Source organism: Ambystoma mexicanum, chromosome 6p (assembly GCF_040938575.1).
Source record: "Ambystoma mexicanum isolate Mex_15411 chromosome 6p, UKY_AmexF1_1, whole genome shotgun sequence".
Taxonomy (NCBI): domain Eukaryota; kingdom Metazoa; phylum Chordata; class Amphibia; order Caudata; family Ambystomatidae; genus Ambystoma; species Ambystoma mexicanum.
The window spans coordinates 573,326,251-573,348,940 of NC_090935.1; the positions used below are offsets into that span (position 1 = coordinate 573,326,251).

The 22,690-nt window shown below is 46.8% G+C and overlaps 1 protein-coding gene across 1 annotated transcript in view; it reads left to right on the forward strand.

Moving 5' to 3' along the window:
- Positions 1 to 22,690, forward strand: part of SLC30A5 (solute carrier family 30 member 5) — a 738,926-nt gene that overhangs the window by 486,978 nt on the left and 229,258 nt on the right. Inside the window, exon 12 of the mRNA XM_069627390.1 lies at positions 2,742 to 2,871. Coding sequence (XP_069483491.1) covers positions 2,742 to 2,871 — 130 coding nt within the window. The remainder of the gene's footprint in view (positions 1 to 2,741; positions 2,872 to 22,690) is intronic.

A 22,690-nucleotide genomic window follows, 5' to 3' on the forward strand; every position in this document is an offset into this window, starting at 1 on the left:
AGCTTGAATGCCCACAACATTTAAGAGGGCCGTCGGATGACTTGGACCTCCCTCCTCTAGCATTTGACAAGCAACAGCCCTCCTGGAGTCAATATGCTTCGTGTATAAGGGATCACAACAAGAATTACCCATCTTGTTACCATATGCTTGAATAAATCCTTCAAGTAAGTTCATCTTTGCGTAGAGTTGCTTCAGAGTTGGTCTCACTTCACGGATTTCAAATTGGGTGGTATTGTGACCACTGTCCAGCAAGTTCAAAATTCTAGTTAGAACTGGAAAATAACAAAGGTCAGTTGGAGGGTCAACCTGCGTTTGAGAATGGTCAGAACGAGAGGGAAATAAAGGACCCTTGTGTGTTGGTATACCAGCATCCTATAATGTGTCCAACAAACGGGGAGAACTAGTTGACCCACCAAGTCCAAGAAAGCCTTCTGTTTGGAAGGGAGTGTGAGGCTGTCTTAAGATAAATTCTGGCGACGATGATGGGTATTGTTGATGGGTCATCACAGCAGGACTTGGCAAATTAGGCCTGTGAAGATGCACATCCTCTACGCCTGCAAGAGAAAAAGAACGAGGAGTAGCAGGTCCAAGTGATGGGCAGTCCCTTTTAGCGAGCTCATGCGACACAACTGATTCCAGTATGGACACATCCGAAATACAAATATTATCGGCGTGTTTTAACAGGTCCTCTGGCTCAACATGGTCCAATGAGAAGGACATGTCCTGAGATAGTTGTGGTGAGACCACCGATTCATTAGCTGCAATATGTTCCGCCCTGTCCGTAATCGTAGTGTTAGAAACTGGTTTAGTGTCATTTGCGCTGCCATTTAGGTTTCCAGTAGGAAGAGCTTCAATTGCATCCAAGTGAAATGCTTCACTGCTACTAGAAGTAAGCATCGGTTGGACAGGCAGCGGCAGGGCGAAAGGTGTCCCAGTAATCCTGGGCGTCGGAACTGGCCGCATAGCGTGACTAAGCGGTACTGCAAATGCAGCCTTGGGTGTACGCGGAGACGGCTCCATTTAGTGTTTTCCCCTTCTCAAATCGATTACCAAAGGCAAGGAACAAAAAACTTGCAGTGCAGAAATATAGCTGTTGGAAGGTAGTTAAACAGTACCTTACAGGTATCTCTGGGGCCAGGCCGGTGTGTGCACGGAGTCTGTCCAAGAGGTCCACAGGAACACAAACACACTGTGCACACTGCGCGCCAGTGTTAGTTTTTCAACTCCTCCTACAACCAAAGAATGAAAGAAGTAGAAGGACTTTTCAGGACTTGTAGCTAGCAGCAAATTGACATATCACCCGGCTTCCAGGCTCCACAGAAACACACTGCCCACACCAAAGAAGTATTGAATCTTAAATTCTAAAAGCCATTGGCCAATAGAAATCAGTGTGGTATAACTATAGTAAACAAGGGCCATTTATTTCATAATATTCCAGAAGTGGACACTGCATGTTATCTCTACATTCAATGTCCTGTTTCATTGGAGATTGGATTGCAAGCCTAATGTTTTTGGTTAATCATCTTGCAGCGACACAATACTGACAGGCTGCTTCATTGAGTGTTCTAACAGTATATCCAGCACTTTTGGATAACATTTGACAAAATTACTGTTCATGTTTTATGCTGTAGGGAAAAAAGTTTGGACAGCTGATGCCAAAACAAAACCACTTTGTGCTGTTTCTTTCTTACCCAGTAGCTTATTTAACTGTGGCAAAAGCAGAAATACTCTTTTGTGGTCCAGTAATGCATTACTGTACGTTGATGTGAAACCCCAGTATTTATCCAAATAATCCTCATAGATGGTTATATTGATGTAGTTAATTATTGAACAAGGAATAGGACAGTGAATGTTGATAAACATGTGGCTTTCACTTCTTTCTGCAGCTCCGTAATCATCACCACTAGTCAATTGTTAAATAGCAAGTTGTCTATATATGCTATAATTAGTGTCCATGTACGGTAGCAAGCAATATCTGGGAGCACCCTAGATCACTTCCATCAGTACTGCCGGTCAGAATGAAGACTTTTACACACTGTTCTTTAATAGAGAACTACTGTAGGAAGGCTAGCAACTTTACTTCGGATGCAGGGCCCTGTTCTTGCATAAACAATTCTTCACTATTAATGCTGTGTAACCGTGGGTACAGTTTGTATCAAATCTCATTGATGTGTTGGACATGCCTTCACCAGGCTGGAACCTAAAAATAAGAAATGTCACACAGCTCAATGATCAAGGGTTTAAAAAATGGAAATCCCTAATCCTCCCCATCACCCATTCATAACTGGTGCTGATCATCAAAACAAAACATTTTGGTTGACAGGATGGTTTTGATTCCTATTGGCGCATGGGTTTTGGTTGTTTACCAAATCAACTTGACAGATCTGGGTGAGTTGTAAAGCATTTATGTCTGTAGGATCTGTGGTGGAGGATGCAGATTGAAAACCAGCTATCCTATACAATGTTTTAAAGTAGAGAGGAGCACATATATGCACTCTAAAGTAACCCAGATGCTATTCGCCTGTCCAGTCTATCCCCATGTGGTAAGGGGACACTTCTGTGATTGCACATTCCAGCTGCATTTATTCTCCAGGTGTTTAACAGAAGAGGGTTTTTATCAATGAAGACTTCCAGTTTCTTAACATTTGCTTAACATATCAAATACAAACATGTGCATGTTATTTCAGTTCTTTACTTTTGGCTATCTTTATTCTAAGACTCTTTTCCTTTTTCACTTTCAGATATGGTCGTGTGGAAATTCTCTCTGGATTTATCAATGGTCTTTTTCTAGTGGTGATAGCTTTCTTCGTATTTATCGAATCCGTAGCAAGGTTACTTGATCCTCCAGAAATAGATACAGATATGTTAACAGTAAGTTCTATGCATTTTTAAATGTGTTGCAACTTTTAAATTGCAAGATGGTTTGCTTTCAGATTATCGTTGTACTTTTTTATTGCATTAATACTCTGGCACAACAGTCTGGGCACTGTAGAATTGTAGTGTAGAATATAGAATGTGCAAATTATCCAATCCACTAGAGAGTGCAGATTCCTGTCCTTATAAGTAGAAAACCTGTTTTAATAGGACGTGCGTGTTTGTTTTCTAGTGGAATAAAAAGGACCACAGGATAAGGTATTTGTATGGCATCTATACTTTAAGCTCCTAAACATTATTTAGATGTAGAATCAGAATAAATAGGCAATTGGTTGCACCTACATTTAGCTTTCAAAGAGGCTACACTGTATAATTCCACAGTGGGACTATTTTAGGGTGCTGCTGGTGCAAGAGTAACCTAATCATGCGAGTTGTAGTTGCCATGCGCAGCTTAATACATTTCTTGTCTTTTGTGAGTCCCTTTAACCTTTGCTGTTCCTATGTGATGCACTGACCATTTGTCCCCATTGAGACCTATTCAAGTCTCATTGGGGGCAAGACTATGTAATGTTTGTGCCCGCATGGGGATCCTTATGGTTCCCATCATGGGGGCCTTCCTCAACGGTGCACTTTACGCTCTGTGGTTGACGTGACCCAGACAATGTGCCCATATTCTGGTTGGTGGCAGTGTAGCCTTGCATTGTGTATGCCCTATGTGTGTCCATGGTACCATGCAGGTAGGCTTTATCCCTGCTTTTCTTGCTAAAATGGCAGCTCTTGCTTGTTACAACTTGATAACCTGGCAAATGTACTTGGTGGTTGTTAGGAAAGATTTTCTATTTGCACCTTTCCCTCCATAGGATTCTATGGATCCCCCCCCATGTGTGTGCTTGTTTTGAACCCTGTCCTGACTTTCAGGTCAATAAAGCCCTTTACTTTACTTCCCTTGGCTGTTTGCTCATTCATGTGGGGAAACCGACCAGTCCGTAAGGTTGTCAGTACTGAGAGACTAGGTCTCTCTTTAGGAATTCTTGTATTTTTACAATAGCACAGATCACTTTACAGTGAAGTGCAGTTAGGATACTTTGTATCCTCATAGCTTTTTATGTAATGCCATTTTTTGTTACTTTGACAGTGTGCCTGGTGGCAGCTGTGTGACTTTTACCCTTTTTTTGAGAGATTTTTCTCGTGCACTTTTGCATGTATCGGTAATGGCTACTAAATTCGGCTAGCAACCTAAAATGGCCATGCCACAAGATTTTTCACTTGTTCTTTGGCCATACTGTTCTTTGGCCTTCTTCCTGCCTTCTTAGGTGAGGAAATGCCTTATATGTAAATCCCTTTCCTGGGCAAATGGGGCTTTGTGTGATGCAATGACCAGTGGTTGTCCAGGGTAAGACAACCCTGGGCTGTTTGAATGTTGCAGATCCTTACCATTGGGGGGCTTGAGCTTCCTCCCAGCCCTTCTCTTGGATAAAAGGAGGGCTCCTGCAACAGTTCATGAGATCAACGCTGGAGCAAAGACTTCTATGACGAAGAGCAACCCACTGATGTCCCAAGGACGACCCATGCAGTGATTGGCTCGATGAAGCCCTGCTCCTTTGTAGGATCTCCGAAGACCCTCATTGGTGCTTCGACCCCAGTGGAAACACCCATTATCGACCCCTGCTCGAGGGTGCGTGCTTTCGAATGTTTCCCTGGGCTAACCAGTGGCCTGACCAGCTACCTTGCTGCAGACGTTGTCGTTCCGAGCAGAGCCTTGGAACGTAGATCTTCAGCCTGTGCCACAAGTTGCCTGCCCTGGCAATTTCAGCTGTCTCACTCCAAGGCAAGCTGTGATGGGGCTGCTTCTGTGTTCACTGCTGTCCAATTGCCTGTTGCCGCCTGAACCTAGTGACTTTCGTTGGATCTTGTTGCCTTTGTGTCCCTAGGTGTCCACTGGCTCTCTCTGTTCCACAGAGGTTGTCCTTTGTCTTCGTTTGGTTCTTTGACTGGAAGCTGTCCAGAAACTACTCTAATCCTGTGCACCGCAACCGGCCAAGACTAAATCCCAGAAAACAAAGGTTCCTGCTGTCTAGATGACTCGTGGTGGGAACAAGAACAAAACAAAGAACCTAGAATGAAGTCTGGAGCCTGCACAAGTGGAATGGGGAACATCTCAATTCAGAGGGTTACGACTGCATACCTTTAACCTCCTGTCTCCCATAGGGTGCTGTGACCCATCTCAGGAATTCGTCCCTTCTCCCCATGGGGGATCCCCCCTTCACCCTGTGCGGCTAGGGAGGTGAGCCTGTTCGGCAAAACACTCTCCCTAGGGTGTAGAGGCAAGCGCAACCTCACCAGGGGAGACAAGAAATTCCGTCCCTGTGAAGAACTCCCTAAAGATCAGCCCAAGAGAGAGAGAGAGAGAGAGAGAGAGAGAGAGAGAGAGAGAGAGAGAGAGAAAATATATATATATATATATATATATATATGTGTGTATTGTCTGCAAGAAACTGTTTGTCCCTTTAAAAAGGAAGGGGGGGGAGATATATATATATATATTATTCCCTGCATTTTCCCTTGGAAAACTGCTTGCAGACGAAAAACCCGAGAGCTGGACATACAATGTCCTATAAGTTGGAGAGACAGAAGAACAGAGTGGTGGTGTGACCACAAATATCTTGTGGTGCAACGCCCGTCCCAGAAACTACGCCAACACCACCACGCAGTCGTAAGGTAGCCAGAAAGGCGAAGAAGACCAATCCCGAACATAGAGAAACCCCAGTTATCCCAGAGAGTATCAGGTAACGGGGGGAAACAGGAGACCAGAGAGGAGGACAGAGAACAGTTATGGGACTATTCATACTCGTCCCAGTCGGGATAATGAGATTATAACATTGAAAGCAAATGAGAAGGGTTCTCGTTATCTTGACTACTCGTACTTGTCTCAGTCAAGATAACAAGATTATAACATTGAAAGCAAGATAAGTGAGTAAGAATCATTATGGGATTACTCCTACTCGTCCAGGGAGAAATGGATGAGCATTGTTATAGGAATATGTGTAAGGTAGAAAGCCAATCATTTGCCCACATTGAGCCCGTTTATTTGATTGTTTGCTGTAAGGTAGACTATTGTTCCCCAGTGAGTTTTAGTTCAAAGTCCTTTCTGGTTTTCCTTTTGCCAAGTGTGGAAGTCCCCTAAAACGTATGCTGGCTTTTGTGAATCCGGACTTATTTTTTGCTACAAGAGATACTTATACGGAAGTCTCCCTGAAATCTGCAGGTGTATTTTGGTGTGCTGCTCTTAGTAGCTCAAATAGCCACCTATGTGGGTGTATGCTCAGCACACTCCATTTGTACCTGGGGTATTTCTCACCCAGAAAGTGCAGTGGGCTATTGGCTGGTGGCAGCTGTGATTTTGCCTTTGACAACACCACTCTAGACTTTTTACCACTTTGAGAGCCACTTTCTCCCTGAACAGGAACAAAGTGACTACAAACATTTTTAAATCCTAGGGCCAAGCCATTTTCTTTTTGATAATTTGTGTGTTAACACAAGGAACAGACACTTTGGCTGTTCTGCCTACGTAAGCTCTGAATGAATGGAATCTGGTTGAGGCTAGATGAATGTCTCCTAGACATCATGAATCCACATCCCTGTATGTGTGCCTGTAAAAGGGAAGTTTGTCTGGCCTTTCTTGAATGGATGCGCACCATGACTTTGCAAGGTACACAAATGTCGATTGTTGGCAAACCCAAGCTGTTCCAGACATTATCTACTTGGACGTTTATGGAAAGTGACGGACATCCCTGATGATCTTTGCTGTTGGATGTTCTGCAGACCCATAAACCTCCAAAAGGTAAAAACTCTGCCTTTTGCCTTAGTGAATCTTGCTTAAAGCACTTTCTCCTCTATGATCCTGCAACAATAGCTAGATCAGGCAGCCCTGTTAGGACAGGATTCTGCAGTCTTATTATATGGGGCCCCATGCTTTTTTTGGCTTTCTTCCATTTTAGTTTTTAGGTTTTCTGATTTATTTTGGTGGTTAGAGGGACTTTTGCTGAAATCCCCATACCACTGTGCAAAATACCCCCTACCACTACACCCCTTATATGGTCATGTGGTAGCCATATGGCTCCTGGAACAGGTGTGCCTATTAATTACCCCAGTGTTAGCTAAGTGTTGTCAGTGTTGACTTGTGCTGTTGCTCATCGCTCCCAAGCTTTTGTCTGGTGGGCATTTGCAACCTGCTATTTGGAACTCTTGGAAAGTGCACTGCCTGGACCTTATTCTAGTGCCTGCACCTTTAATGCGGACTCTGCTGCAGGTTCACCTGACCTGGCCTGGCCCTGGCCACCCCCTGGTGGAGTACAAGCACACTTCTGGTGCACGAAGCGTGTGTAAAGTGTTAGCCAAGTGGTGTCTGAGGCCAGTGCCTGGTGTAGTGCCGCAATTAAATTTCGTTGTAACATTTTGTACCAGCTACTTTGATTGGAATATCGTGATTCTTTTTTTTTACTCTGGTTTGGCCTCAATTTGAACACAACTGGTTTATTTAGGAATGAGGATTTATAATCTGAGAAGCAATCCCATGGGGATGGGGGACTGCCCGGGAGCCGAAGCGGTTTTGTTGCAAATTAATAAATCACTGGCACTGGGGGCATTAAGTTCGGCGGATAAGTGTATGTGATTCTATACAGTGGGACAGCACCTTGACGTCACCATTGAATCACATGAACAGTGAAGTGCCGCTGACTCCTTCAAATGTAAAAACAACAAAGGAAAACAGCTTATGTAGGTGGCTGCCCCTTGAGGGCTTGGCGGATCCAACGACCTCCGCAAATGACCTGGCTCTAAGTAGCCCATGTGTGCAGGTTATCTTCTCACCCGCTGCAGCTACCTCCCGGCAAATGTACATATCTGCAGATATTTCTCAGCTGGGACCTCTTGAAGAGTAGGAGCCCTTTATTGTTGCAAGTACACCTCTACACACAATAGCAAGTAGTGCTCCCTCAACGGATCCTTGGGAACCCCTTTCCTCTGTTCTTAATGGCAATACATCTGACGCTGGTGTGGGTGCCATAGCCAAAGGGACACCCTTTTGTTTTCAGCGATTATGACGTAGACGTTGCCTGTTTGGCTCCCTCCTTAACAGCAGCTATTGTAGACACTAGTACTACTGTATTGTCTTTACCATTAGGAAAGTCCCCAGGGGAACGGTAGTGTGGCTATGATCCTAGCGAGTGACGCACAAGATGGGATCTTGTATGCTTCTACTGTGGATTCCCTGCCAGTGGAAAAACCTTTGGCAGAGAACGCATTGGTAATGCTTCCAGGGACCAGTAGGGCGGATACGATCCCTGTGAATGAGGTTCAAGAAAAGTTACTGATCCTTCTCTGAGCTTTCCGATAGTGGAAGGACCACACGTGGGCTGTATCAGAGCTGGCCCAGTGGAGCGTGGCCACAAAACTGGCACTATGAAAAAATAACTGTTGAATACTTAACAATATTTCATCAGCGATCAGAGCCTCTTGGAATTGGGTCCACTGACAGATTTGGGCCCAAGATAGTAAGGGAACAGGCTAAAATAGTGGACCATATTGCCCCCATTGAAATTGATGACCCTCCTTCGTTTCTAACAGAACATCCAACAAGCTTCTCTGACTCCTTCTTTGATGCCCCGCGGGTCAGCCCGTTGGTGCCACAGCAGACTTTGTACCATAATACTCTTTGAGATTTGGACAACCAGATTCGACTAACTGCTCCAGAAATTCCAGCTATAAACATGGTGCTAAGTTCATTCTCAACTTTGTACGATAATATCCGTCTAGAGTTGTCAGCACATACTTTTCAGTTGAGTGATGTAAAAGTAAATCTTGTAAAAATTAATAACTTTGTGTCTGACCTGACGGGTGCTGTGGGAACGCTGGAGAAATCTCTTGGTGATCTGGTATCTATATTGGCACCATATCAAGCTGTGCCTGCAGCCCCTTCCGTAGTACCACTAATAACATGACGCCCTCTTGAAATGAAGTCGACTAAAGGAGGGAAAAAACAGAAAAAGGCGAATAAAACTAACTTTGGAAATTCTTGAGAAATCTCCATTTGACAGAAGAGGTTGCCTGCGCTGCTCAGGAAATCAACATTCTACAATGTTATCCAGTGCAGCCAGATTATCTCGTTGTCCAAGTTGCCTCTGCAGCTTATGCTTGCGAGGCAACATCCTGCCGCAAATGACCAGAGCCAAAGTTTAACATTCTTGGAGGAAGTAATGGTTGGTTCTACAGTCGCCAATCACTTAGCAACAGTATCAGAGACTGGGACCCAAATGAGTTCTGCAGTGAAGTTCATGCATCCCGTTGTGCTTAGAGTTATCTAATGTTTACATCGTGCCACTATTAACTATTATGCATGCTCATTAACCTGACAAACGGGATAGTGCCTCGCAATGCTCCATTGGGAGCAATGATGCTTTGCCTAAACAAAATCGGGTAAACTCCAGCCTATTTGAGATTCGGTTGCTTGAATGTTACTTTTATATTCATCAAGAGCGGTTTGTGAGACCAGAAAAAAGGCGATGGGTGTCCGGTGTTGTTTGGAGGCCTGTCTGGTACAGGTATACAAGTTAAAAAAGGTACGCTGTCAGTCTCTGCCCCCGGCAATTAAATTTCTGCGCATGCATCGACTCAGGCAAATAGTTATGCCGGGGCTCTTAAAAAGGCTATTGGTCTGAAATGCCATATTGCTGGAGACAACCTTTCGCAAGTTTCAATTTTGGAAGCTCTATCAACAAATAGTTTTCAAAAGGGCGCTTGTTTTTTTCACCCTTTTATGAGTAATCGTGAACTCTGCAAGAAGGATATGGGCCTCCAATGCAGTTTTGGTACTGTGGCTCAACCTGATGGGTCTCCAGAACGTATGCTTTCATCAACAAAATGTGACCAGAAGGATGTGCCTTATGCTTCAAGTAGGGATCAGGACGGCCTTCACTGTACAGGGGTGTGGGACACCTGCCCACAACGTACCATTCGTAGGGGTCGGTTGATAGTCTACTTGGCTGAAATAATGGAGTGGGGATGTTGATCAACGCCCCAGTGGTTCAAGGTAGCCGCTGGAGTGGGGTTGTCATTTACCGAGTGAGAGGGCGGTTTCCTCTTGCCCTCCAGCTGCCCCATCTCTGTTTCGGCCGTCCCATGCAAAGAGGTTCATGTCGGGTGGTATTGCCAACAACACTATCTGGAGGGATTGGAAAATGGCTATGACATTCTGCTGAACAGAACCAATGTAATCCAGCTTCTCCATGAAATTCCCCAGCTACGGTTGCTTGATACCATGGACATTGATGGGTTTTATTTTCCCTATGATGACAGAACTATGTCCAGTTAGACTTTCTGACATTGTGGTGCAAATGATTGTCAGAAACCAATTGAGGGCTATGATCAGTGTCGAGGTGGCTTGTTGTTGATGATGAAGTGGAATCACCAGGCACTGGGACCTTTCGCCTGGGATCCCGCCCTCCTGTGAAGGTTACATGTTTGGTGAGAAATAGGATGGTGCAATTATTTCAACCAGTGACCGCACTGAAAGAAAACTCACAAAGATTGTCATTGGTTACCTGAATCGCTTATGGGTTCCTTTAAGAAATTGGGTGACCATGGGACGGGGGTGCTTTAGTCCATTTGGTAGCCGTGGAAAAACTCGGAATATTGAGCTTTAACTCATGAGGATTGTTTTTTGGGTTCAGTAGGAGAGGCTAAAGATTCTGCATCAGCATGATATATTTTTACAGGTGATGTGGCTGTCTCAATAGGTAGTTTTGGATAGGTACATGGTTTTCCAGCAAATGTCGAGAAAGGGCTTGGGTGGCCGTGCATTGGGCGGCTTCATAATCGCTGTCAATAATTCTATACTTAAGAAGTTTGAAATTGAGTTTTCCCTCCTTTTTAGAAAATATTTATGGCAACCATTGGTGCAGTGAGTTGGGCAACTTTCCGGGAAAGTTGTCAGATATATGCAGAATTTGTTGATGTGATAGGAATGTCACTCATATGCTATTGACAGGTGACCTTAACGCGGACTGCATCTTTACATTGTACGAGGATTGCTCAATGTCTGCGGGTAATCCAATGGTTCAATATGGATCATTGATGGAGGGTAAACAATGGGTCGAATTCTTCAAAGCCTTGAATTTGAAGGTCGCTAATGGCTCCATTTGTGGCGATGTTCCACCGAAGCTAACGTGGAGATCAGGTACGAAATCCTTGTTCTTGGACTATTTTTGTCTTGTCGCCAATGTTGTTCCATCTTTGCGAACAAATGAGGAACGATGACACTGATTTTAGCAAGCATCAGATGATCAAACTAAGAATGAAATGTGAAGTAATTAATGCTTCCAACGGACTATTTAGCAATTTACTAGTGAACCAGAGTGGCAATCGTATCACTAGGTACATTTGAAATACCAGCAACTATAATAACAAAATCCAGGATTTCCTTACAGCATCAACATTGGAACTAAAGATCGACCTGATTAGACCGAATGTTACAGGCTTTCCTTGATGGATTCAATTGTAAACCCTGGGATAATAACACCGGTACATGCTCAACAACCCACCCTTTTCACCCCATGATTCAGAATAGAAAGAAAAACCTAAGAACAGAGATAAGAGCTTTGGGGAAGAGTGGCCTTGCTGCTGGGGCCTATATGTCAAATCCTAAACAATTGAATAAAAAATTAATAAATTGGATTAAGGGGTATAAGTGTATACAGCTACATAATGTATGGACTGAAATGTTACCAATTTTGACCCAGCAGAATTCTCTGAATTTCTGGGAGGTGATTAAAGGTATGAATGTTACCTAGGGGCACTGACAAAGAAATCCTGTAACGGAGGGCGTGTGGATGAAGCATTTCCTCCATGTATATAGTCCGCACTTTTGTCTACACAGAAACCCCTTGGCATTTGTCATTGTCTGTTGAATCCATCGAAGCCTTGATTAGAAGGGCATCCAGCTCGAGGGCCACTGGCCCTAACAGATTGTCTAATGCCCTCCTGAAAGATGATTCTGTTCCATGGTCAAAGATCTTATTCTTTTTAGTGCAATTTTGACAGTAAGGGAAATCTCTACTTCTTGGCGTAATGCAGTCATGTGCCAATTTATAAGAAGGGAGATGGGGATCATCCAGAAAATTATCAACTTATCTCCCTTCTTGACTGCGAGAATAAAATTTGCAGCGTCCTGGGTTACTTTATCTGGCCATCTACAGAAATATCAAACCAGCTTCCAAAGGGGGCTTGGTACTGAATTGAACGGTCTTGTGATCAGTTGGTTAAAAGAGTCAGCGAGGGCTGCAAGTTTGCCTTTATATATGGCAGCGATTGATTATACTTATGCCTTCGACTGGATTAATGGAAACCTCTTGTGGTGTGGTGTAAAATAAGGGACTGGCAAATACCTTGGCCCCTACTATCCATCTTGGTTCACTCACACGAGAACACCTTCCTCCAAGTTAGGCTGAATGGGCAGGGTGCACTGATGGAGAGCCTCCAGTCAAGGAGCGGGCTCTGTCAGGGCTGTGTATTCGCTCCCTGCCGTTTCAACCTTTACTTGTCTGATTTGTGATATTGCCTGTCAAAATATGTATTTGCACCACCAAGGATTTCCACTCTATCTGTCCCGTACCTTACGTACGCGGACGACGTGCTCCTCCTTGAGAGGACTCTGCAAAGGCAACTGAACTTGATACAGGAATATTAGATGATGAATATCGATGAGAATAAAACTAGTGTTGTTAGATTCTCCAGCGCTCCTAAAAAAAAAAAGGGTCATTTGTATTTTATGAAATTTATAAAACGCCTTTCACCAAAGGCGCTGAACAGTAAAAAGAATCCAAAAACAGTACAATAAAATTGATACAAATGAGTAAAGGTTACATCGGCAGAGAAAAAGCAGAATTTTTAAGAAACAAGAGGCGAAAGGAGGTAGAGTTTAAGATTTGTTTGGAAAATGCAAAGAGATGAGAAGGAGTGGAGTGAGAGAGGAAGAGCGTTCCAGTGTTTAGTAGCCAAAAGAGCACAAACTAGGTGAAGCAGATGGGGCCTTAGGAACCGTTAAAAGAAATAGTTTCTTAGATCGTAGGGCGGTGGAGGGACATAAAACAAGAGTAGGAAGGAGAGGTAGAGCAAGGCCAAGCCATGGGTGCTTTTGAAGATGATCGAGAGAAAGTGATACAAAAAACGGGATTCGAAAAGAAGTAGTGAAATTGAGAGCAGGGTGGGTGTAATAGAGGATCGAGGAGGTAAAGAAAAAATGATGAACAGAGGAGTTCAAGATAGAACGAAGAGGGAAAAGGTGGCAGGCACGTAGAACAAGCAAAAGAGATTAACAGTAATCGATACGAGAAAAGACAATGGAAAAGAGAAGACGTTTAGTAGTGTGAAAGGAAAGATACACGCGAGCATGACGAATGTTAAACCGAGCATAGCTACAAGCGGGCAATGTAGGAGATATGATAGGAGAAGGAGAGGAAAGGATCAAAGATGACGCCTAGGTTGCACGCTGAACGTGAAAATGAAAAAAGAGGATGGGGAAGAAAGAGGAGTGGGGGAAGGGGTGCAAGAGATAGTAGAGGGGGAAGAACACAACCTCAGTTTTTGAGGGATGGAGATGTAGGAAATGGAAGACATCCTGTGCTGAAAGGCTGAAAGACAGTGGAGTGCAGAGCAGAAACAAAGGAAGAGAAAGAGAGAAAGATCTGGGTGTCCTTTGCATAAAGGTGAAAGGAAAGGTGAAAGGGGGAAATGAGGGCAGAGAGAGGAGCAGTGTAGAGATCTCCAGACTCCATTGGTACCACACCCAGTAGTGGGTATACCATATGAGAGGGTTGGGATTGATGTTGTTGGTCCCCTTGATCCTCTTACATCCTCTGGAAGTAGGTTTATCCTTGTTGTAGTTGATCATGCCAAAAGATATCCTGAAGCCATCCCACTCAAGGACAGTATCTGTTAAGTCAGTTGCCAGAGCATTGCTGGGCATCTTTACTAGGGTTGGCTTCCCTAAAGAATTTGTGTCTGACAGAGGCAGCAACTGTATGTCCAAGTATATGCAGGTCATGTGGAAGAAATATGGGGTGTCATATAGGTTTCCCTCTGCATATCATCCACTGGCCAATAGCCGAGTTGAGAGTTTCAACAGAACTTTCAAAAGCATGATTGGCACTCTTGAAGAACCCCAGAAGCAAAGTGGAATCTCCTGTTCGAGGGGATTGGGTCCTCCGACGTATTCCATATTTATGACAGGTAATGTCCACAGCTGTGTTTCTTTGGAAAATGTTCGGCGTCTGCATCCTGCGTCGATGACGTCGATGCGCCGTCCCTGAGGACTTCCTCCGACGGCCGACGTCACTCGATGTGATAAGTAGGACGCACGACGCCCATAGCCTCAGTTCCGTTTTTTCTGCGAACGTGTTCGCTTCGTGAATCTTGGTATGCCTCGATTCTTTGGAGTTTGTTTTTTTCTTCTCGGCTCTTTGAAACTGTTCGGTTTTTGTGAAAACCTGTTCGTGACGATGTCTACCTCGTCTTCAACCCTGCGTCCGGGCTTCAAGAAATGCGGGGACTGTGGGTCCAAGATGTCGGTAACGGACTCGCACGACGCCTGCCTCTGGTGCCTCGGGGTGGCCCACGACACGGACGACTGTGTCGACTGCCAGTCGCTCACGGCCATGGCCTTGCGGGAGCGCAAGAAGAAGTTGTCAGTAGGTAGGGTGTCTAACCCCAGGAAGTCGAGGTCTGCGGGGCTTTCGACGGATGATTCGAGAGGCGACTCTCCGCGTCATTGTCGGAGGTCCAGTGGGTCTCCTTCCAGGAGTCGGTCTCGCCACGCCTCTGCCTCTTTGAGGCATTCCCAGAAGCGCCAGCATCGGTCACCTTCCCCGTCCTCTTCCGAGGACTCTGCCCATTGGCGGGTCGCTTATCCCACCATGCAAGCGACACCGGAGGAATGGGCTTCCTTCAGGAAGAAGATGTTGGCGATTCCTGAATCGCAGGGCACCGGTCCGTCCGCGCCTCCGAGTGGGGTCGGTCGAGAGACACCGCTAGCAAGCTTCGGGCTTGGGTGGTCGGCACGGTTCGCGGGAGAGGTCCCGCTTGGACAAGGGTAACTGTTCTCACCATGCCCGTTCCAGGTCCCGGTCCTCGACGCGCTCGAGACCGCGTGATCCTGTGCTGTCTTGGAGGAAGACGTCGACACCTGTGGCGCCGAGGTCGTCGACCTCTCTCGAGGCTCCTCTTTCGAGGGGGTCGTCAGCGCTGTCGGTGCCTAGGTCGTCGAATGACACGCTCGGAGTCCTGATTCGAGGCCTGTGTCGACGGCGCCGTTGCTGGCGGCACTGCTGCTGACATCGACGCCGATTCGCTCGACGCCGATTCTCTCGGCGCCGACTCGTTCAGCGCCCTTGACGCCTTTCGAGGCGGTGGTGTCGGAGGGGCCCCGTGGCATGGGGGTAGCCCCTAAAAAGGCTCTGGCTAAGGTCAGGCATAGCTTCGGTCCCCAGGTGTCTTCCTCTCACCGCCTGGAGTACATTTCAGAGGGTGATGAGGGCTCTGATGAGGGCTTGGTTACGGTGCCTGATGAGCTTCTCTCGGGCCATAGCCAATTTGATGACCTGAGGCAGTCACTGCATGATGCCAGTGGACTGGACACCTCTCCGGAGGTGGAGTTTTGTAGGCTGGAGCCTGGCACTCATGCCGATTCTTCATACCGGCGCCTTATGTCTCGGGTCACCGAGTACTTGGGATGGTCGGCTCCCCCAGGGGAGTTTGTTCAGGATGATCTCACGGACATCCTTGATCTTGGTCCCCCCACTGACCCGGTACTGCCGTTTCATATGGCTCTGCAGAGAAGGGTGGCGGTGGCTTGGACTGCTCCGGAGAGTCTCCCGGCAGTGGGCAAGTCTTTGTCGCGAAAATAGCGTCCAGCCAGTAGCGACCCCTGCTACTTGTCTAGGCACCCCACTCCGGAGAGTTTCGTGGTGCAGGCGGCTACGGCCCCTGCAAAGCAGGCGTCGTATCCTACCATCCCTCTGGATAGGGACGACAAACGTTTTGATGGCTGGGCGAAGAAAGTGTTTTCTTCAGGGGGCTTGGCGTTTCAGGCGGCCAACTCCGTATGTGCCTTGTCTCGTTTCACACACACTCTGTGCAACTGTGTTGCATTAGCGGCTGAACATATTCCCGAAGGGGACGAACGGGATGGTTTCCTTGCTATGGTTCAGGATCGCAAGGATGCCATGTGTGAGGCCGTTCAGTCGGGTTTGGACATGGCAGATTGTGTCAGCCGGTCCATGGTGCCGAGCACCGTAATATGCAGGTTTGCGTGGTTGCGGAAGTCGGGGTTCTCTCCTGATGTGCAGTCCTGGCTCCTCAACATGCCCTTTGACAGTGAACATCTTTTTGGCAGCAAGGCTGACGAGAGCCTTGAGAGTTTGCAGACCTCCAAAGCTACAGCGAAGTCATTGGGCGCTGCAGTTCGACAACCTCCGCATTTTCGTCCTAGGGGACAACAATGGAGGGGTGGTTCCTTTCGCTATTACTCGTTCTTCAGTTAAGGGAGAGGAGCTGTCAGTCAAAGAGGCCACCGTAAGAGTGCCAGAGGTGGAAAACAGGGTACTCGAGGTGCCAAGGCCGCTTGGGCAGTTGCCTCTTTGCCCTCAGGCAACGCCGCACCCGCTACCACTCAGTCATGATGCCAGGTCCCATGGTTCGCCGGTTGGGGGAAGGCTGGCGCAGCATCTTGTAGAGTGGCGTGCCATTACTTCGGATGTGTGGGTTCTGGAGATCGTAACCCACGGCTACTGTCTTCCCTTTAGGCAGAGGCCGTGCGACAATCCACCTGGGAACCTCTCTTTGAAGAGTCCGGATCCGCTCTTTGCGCAGGAAATTCAAGCCCTGCTGGAGAAAGGCACCATAGAACTGGTGCCTGTAGCGGAGAGGAACAAGGGATGGTATTCCCCTTATTTTTTGATTTTGAAGAAAGACGGGGGGATTGAGACCCATCATGGACTTGCACGGTTTGAACAAACTCCTCAGGAAGGACAAGTTCAAGATGGTTACTCTCTCTCAAGTTCTCCAGGCCCTTCAACTTCAGGACTTGTTGGTGTCTCTCGACCTCAAGGACACTTAATTCCATGTGCTGATCCATCCCAAGCACAAGAAGTACCTGAGGTTCGCGGTTGGCGACTCGCACTTTCAGTTTCGGGTCCTGCCGTTGGGATTGACCTCCGCCCCGAGGGTTTTCACCAAGCTCATGGTGGTGGTGGCAGCGCATCTCAGGAAAGTGGGATTCACGTCTACCCCTACCTGGACGATTGGTTGATCAGGGGGAGCTCTCCCGAGCAAGTCCTGGATCATCTGTCCATCACCTGCCACTCCCTTCACAGGCTGGGCTTCTCCCTCCAATTTAAAGAAGTCCCATTTGACGCCAACACAGCGGCTCCAGTACATCGGAGCAGTGCTCGACACATCCCTGGGGCTGTGTTTTCCTCAGGAAAAAAACAACAGGGTAAATTAAAGCTCAAAGAGCCAGAGTGGCAATTGCCTTCCCAAACCGTAGGGAGATACTGATACACAGGGAACGGTTTACTGGGGGAAACGTGCCGATAAGGGCAAGACAAAATAACTAATGAGATTTGTATTGACTGTGGTCCTATTCTATTGGACACAGGGTAAGGAGCTGGTCTGGTGCTTTATTGGGTGGAGGAAGGTGTCGTGTGGGATATCTGGTCCCAAGCAAAGTTGGGCGTGCTACCTGGAGAGGGGGCAACCAGCACTATTATGTGCTTCACCACAACATTTTATGATACCCCCAAGACCAACAGGGGTTACTGCATGAAGTTGAGAAAAACCCAGAAAGCATGGGCTTTTCCATCCCATAACTAGTGGGATAGTGCATTTGTTAGTGATAATTTGGCATCACCCAATACACCCCACGGGCAACCACCCTTTTGCAAGGAACTTTTGAGTCATCAAGGTTAAAATAAAATTATATGACCATCCGGATGCCTCCTTTTTTGCACTTGTCATATCTAGCTGTCTAGATTTAAGAATACGAGATTTAATCCCCCTCTCGCACTCTTTCACATAATAGTGCTGGTTGCCCCCACTCCCATCCTGGTTTTCCGCTCCCTCGCCCCCTCCCATCCTTCAGGTTGTTGGTGACCAGACAAACCAAACTAAGCCAGACTACCCTCCAGCCAGGTAGCACGCCCAACTTTGCTTGGGACCAGATATCCCACACGACACCTTCCTCCACCCAATAAAGCACCAGACCAGCTCCTTACCCTGTGTCCAATAGAATTGGACCACGGTCAATACAAATCTCATTAGTTGTTTTGTCTTCCCCTTATCGGCACGTTGTTGAACCTTTTCCCCAGTAAACCGTTCGCTGTGTTTTCCTCCCCAGGTGAGAGCTCTTCACATTCAGCAGATGGTGCACAAGTTTCACCTTGCCCAGACTCTCCCAGCGTCCGAGTTCTTGAGACTGCTCGGCCTCATGGCTTCCTGCATTCTTCTGGTGCCAGAGGCCAGGTTGCGGATGAGATCTTTGCAATGGGCACTCAAGCTCTAGTGGTCTCAGTCCTCCGGCAGGATGTCAGACTCTGTCCAGGTGCCGCCATCGGTCACCCAGGACCTTCTGCGGTGGGCCGTCGAAGGCAATCTGATGACGGGGGCACCATTTTGGCTGCCCTGGCCGGAGGTGACGATTGTGACGGACGCATCCCTCACGGAATGGGGAGCTCATGCCAACGAGTTGACAGTCAGTGGTCGTTGGTCTCCGTCGGAGTCCAGACTCCATATCAATCTGTTGGAGCTGAGGGCCGTCAGGCTAGCCCTGAAGTCTTTTCCGCTGACTGTGCGAGGAAAGAGTGTCCTGATTCTAACGGACAACACGGTGGCCATGCACTACCTCAACAAAAAGGGGGGGGCAGGGTCACTTCCTCTGTGCAGGGAGGCGATGCAGCTCGAGTTCTGGGCCATCCAGCAGGAAGTTTCGATCTCGGCTGTTCATCTGGCCGGAGACGACAACGAGACGGCGGACGCCCTTTGGGGGACCCCTCAAGTGGATCTATTCGCCTCCAGTGTCAACCAGAAGTGCGAAAGGTTCTGCTTGCGGGAATTTCCTCCAAAAGGAGCCTTAGGAGACGCGTTCGTGGTGGAGTGGTCATTCCCACTGCTGTACGCGTTTCCTCCAGTCTCCGTCATCCATCAAGTACTGCGGAGGTTACAGAGGTTCGGTTCCCAGATGATCCTCATTGCTCTGGCGTTGGCCCGGAGGACGTTGTACCCGGACCTTCTTGACTTGTCCATCTGCCCTCTGCGTCTTTCTTCCCTACTGGGACGATCTGCTCTCATGGGAGGGGGGTCAGGTTCTCCATCCAGAGGTCAGATCCCTCAACCTTCACGCTTGGCTTCTGAAAGGTTGAGGTATAAGGATTGGGACCTCCCTGAAGACGTGTTGGAGGTGTTGCTCTCGGCCAGGCAGCCGGCAACAAAGTCTCTGTACCGTTGGCGTAAGTTCTGCGACTGGTGCAGAGTTAAGAATGTGGATCCTTTTGAGTGCGACATTCCCATGGTTCTGTCTTTTTTTGCTTTCTTTGGCCCACAAGGGCTTGCAAGTGGGGACCATTAAAGGTTACCTGGTGGTGCTGTCCATATTTAAGCGCTCGTCTGAAAAATGTTCCTATTTTAAAATTCCTTTAATTTCTCAGTTTTTGAAAGGGCTCACTAATGTGTTCCCTCCGTCACCTTTTCTGGTGCCCGGTTGGGATTTGAACCTTGTTCTTAAGTTTCTTATGGGTTCTCCGTTTGAGCCTTTGCATTCTTCCCCTTTGAGACTGTTAACTCTGAAAACTGTGTTTTTGGTTGCGGTTAATTCCCCTCGCAGAGTGAGTGAGTTACAGGCACTTTCAGTTAAGCCACCCTTCACTGTGTTTCATAAGGACAGGGTTGTCCTTCGAGTTCATCCTTCCTTTCTTCCGAAGGTGGTTTCGGAATTTCATTTGGGCCAGAAGGTTGTTCTTCCGGGGTTCTATCCTCCTCCACATCCTGGTAAGGAAGAGGAGAGGCTTCATAGGCTTGATCCTAGGAGAGCGTTGAGCTTTTATATTTCGAGCATGTCCCGGGTCAGAGTGGACGATCAACTTTTCATTGTTTACACTGGAAAGCATTTGGGACAAGCTGTGACGAAACAGACTTTGTCTCGTTGGATTATTTGAGCTATCTCCGAGTGTTACCGCTTGGCGGGGTAAGGACCCTCCGGCTGGCTTGCGGGCCCATTCTACCAGGGGAGTGGCTTGAGGGGTGTTCCTATTCGTCACATCTGTGATGTAGCCACCTGGGCTTTGTTACATACTTTTGTACGTCACTACTCCCTCGATGTCTGACTGGCAAAAAACGGGTGTCACACGTTCTGTGGGAAAAAACTACAACTGAGGCTACGGGTGTTGTGCGTCCTACTTATCACATCTGGTGACGTCGGCCGTCGGATGAGGTCCTCGGCGACGGTTCATCGACGCAGAATCCAAAGGTTTTCCGAAGCAGCACAGCTGTGGACATTACCTGTCATGGATATGGAATATGTCGTCGGACCATCCCATCGAAAAAACGTTACCAGGTAAGAGAGTAACTTGTTCATCCCATGCTTACTATTTACCTACAGAGAGGTACCTCAAGAAGGGATTGGCATTAGCCCGTTTGAACTCTTGTTTGGTCACCCTGTCAGGGGACCCCTTGCCATAATCAAGGAAGGATGGGAGATGCCCACTCCTCCTGTCACAACCAAATGTAATGGACTATGTGTTGGGCTTGAGGAATAGTTTGGCCTTACTGATGGCTCAGGCCAATGGCGAGTTGAAGTCTGGTCAGGCTTTAGTCAAGCATTGTTATGACTAGACGGATTCACTTGTACATTTTTCCCCAGGCCAAGAAATCCTGATTATGAACTCTATAAGGTCTAGAGCTTTACAGGATAAGTGGTCAGGTCCTTACCATATTGAAAGACTGGATGAGGTAAACTATTTAGTGGACCTTGGAAGATCTGGAAAGGCTTCCAAAGTGCTTCATGTAAATCAGTTGAAGTCATTCATTCCTAGGGTGGGTTAAAATGGGAGCCCTATTTCTGGCTTCAGTTGGGGGAAGAAGAGGAATCTGAACCCCTTCCTGATCTGCTCCAAGGTAGCCCTTCTGATGGCTCCATTGAGAGTGTCCAATTCTCCCCTCAGCTAATTTCATAACAACAAGGTGAGCGTAAGACTTTGCTTAAGCATTTGTCCCCCTTCTTTTCACTCTAGGCTTGACACCTTGGTGCAAGCATGACATTAATACTGGAGATAGTGTACTACCAAAAGTAGGACCTATACGATTTCAGAGAAAGTGAGATCCCACGTAAGGTCTAGGTCAACATAATAATGGATCTAGGTGTCATAGAGCCCTCTAGTAGCCTTGGTCCAGTCCTGTGGTTCTGGTGCCAAAAGCAGGTACATCTGATTTGAGATTCGGTGTGGTCTACATAGCTCTTAATGCTGACACCAAGACAGATGATCACCCCCTTCCACAGACAGATGAGTTGGTGGACAAGCTAGGTGCTGCCATGTACCTGGGCACCTCTGTCCTTACTTCAGGGTATTGGCAAATATCCCTGACGGTGTGCAGTGAAAAAGTCGAAAACATTAGGTCGAATGCCAAAAATGTCGAAATAAATGTCGATTTATTATTTTTTTTTTTTTTATTTTTTTTTTTATTTACATGTTTTTTTTGGGTTCCGCAAGTAACAAAAAAAAGGGGTAAAACAAAAAAAGAAATTACTAAAAAGGGGGTTTGGGGGGGAACCCCCCATTTCGAACAAAAAAGTAAAAGATTTGGAAACATTTTTTTTCGACTTTTTTTTTTCTCCACATTATGTATTTCGAAAATATCACTATAAACCATCCCTGACAGATAATGTCAAGGAGAAGACTGCATTTTCAACACCCGAGGGACTTTACCAGCTCCGGGTAATGGTAATCCCCTTTGCTTTGAAGAATGCACCTGTCACTTTTCAGGTTGGTCTACCATGCGCTGAATGGGTTGGATGAATTCTGCATGGCTTATCTGGATGATACCTGGAAATAGTGTTGCAGACTCTTCAGCAGGCTACCAAGTGCCAGATTGATCAGGGTTCAGTGACATACATTGGGCATAATTATAATTTTTCTTCTATAACGTGCTTCGAACCTGTGTTAGGCTACGTTGTCTTGCTTCCAAGACAAATGCGTTGCCCCTGAGCTATACTTCCTCCCATGAGGTTGGTGTGGGCAATGATTCCCTATATCATGCCCCTGTTCTCAGGGCACCTGATTAGCAGAGAACTTTTATAGTGTATACAGATGCCTCTGACACTGGGATAGGTGCTGTCCTTTCACAGTTAGATGATAAAGGCAGGGAACATCTTAAATGCTTTATTAGTCGCTAGCTTAAGGACAGAGAGCTCAGGTGGGCGACCTTGGAAAAGGAGTGTTTTTCCATAGTGTGGACCCTTTGGAAGCTGAAACCCTACCTATATGGTAGTCACTTCACTGTGCAAACTGACCATATGCTCCTAAAGTGGCTAATGAGCATGAATGGAGATAATCATAAGTTGCTCAGTTGACCCATATGCCTTCAAGGCTTTGACTTCACCATTGAGCATAGGCCACGTGCACAACAGAGCAATGCTGATGGTCTGCCCAGAATGTATAACCAGCTGGAATAGGAAATACAGTCGGTGGTGGATTAGAACCCGCTGTCCCTAGTCTTG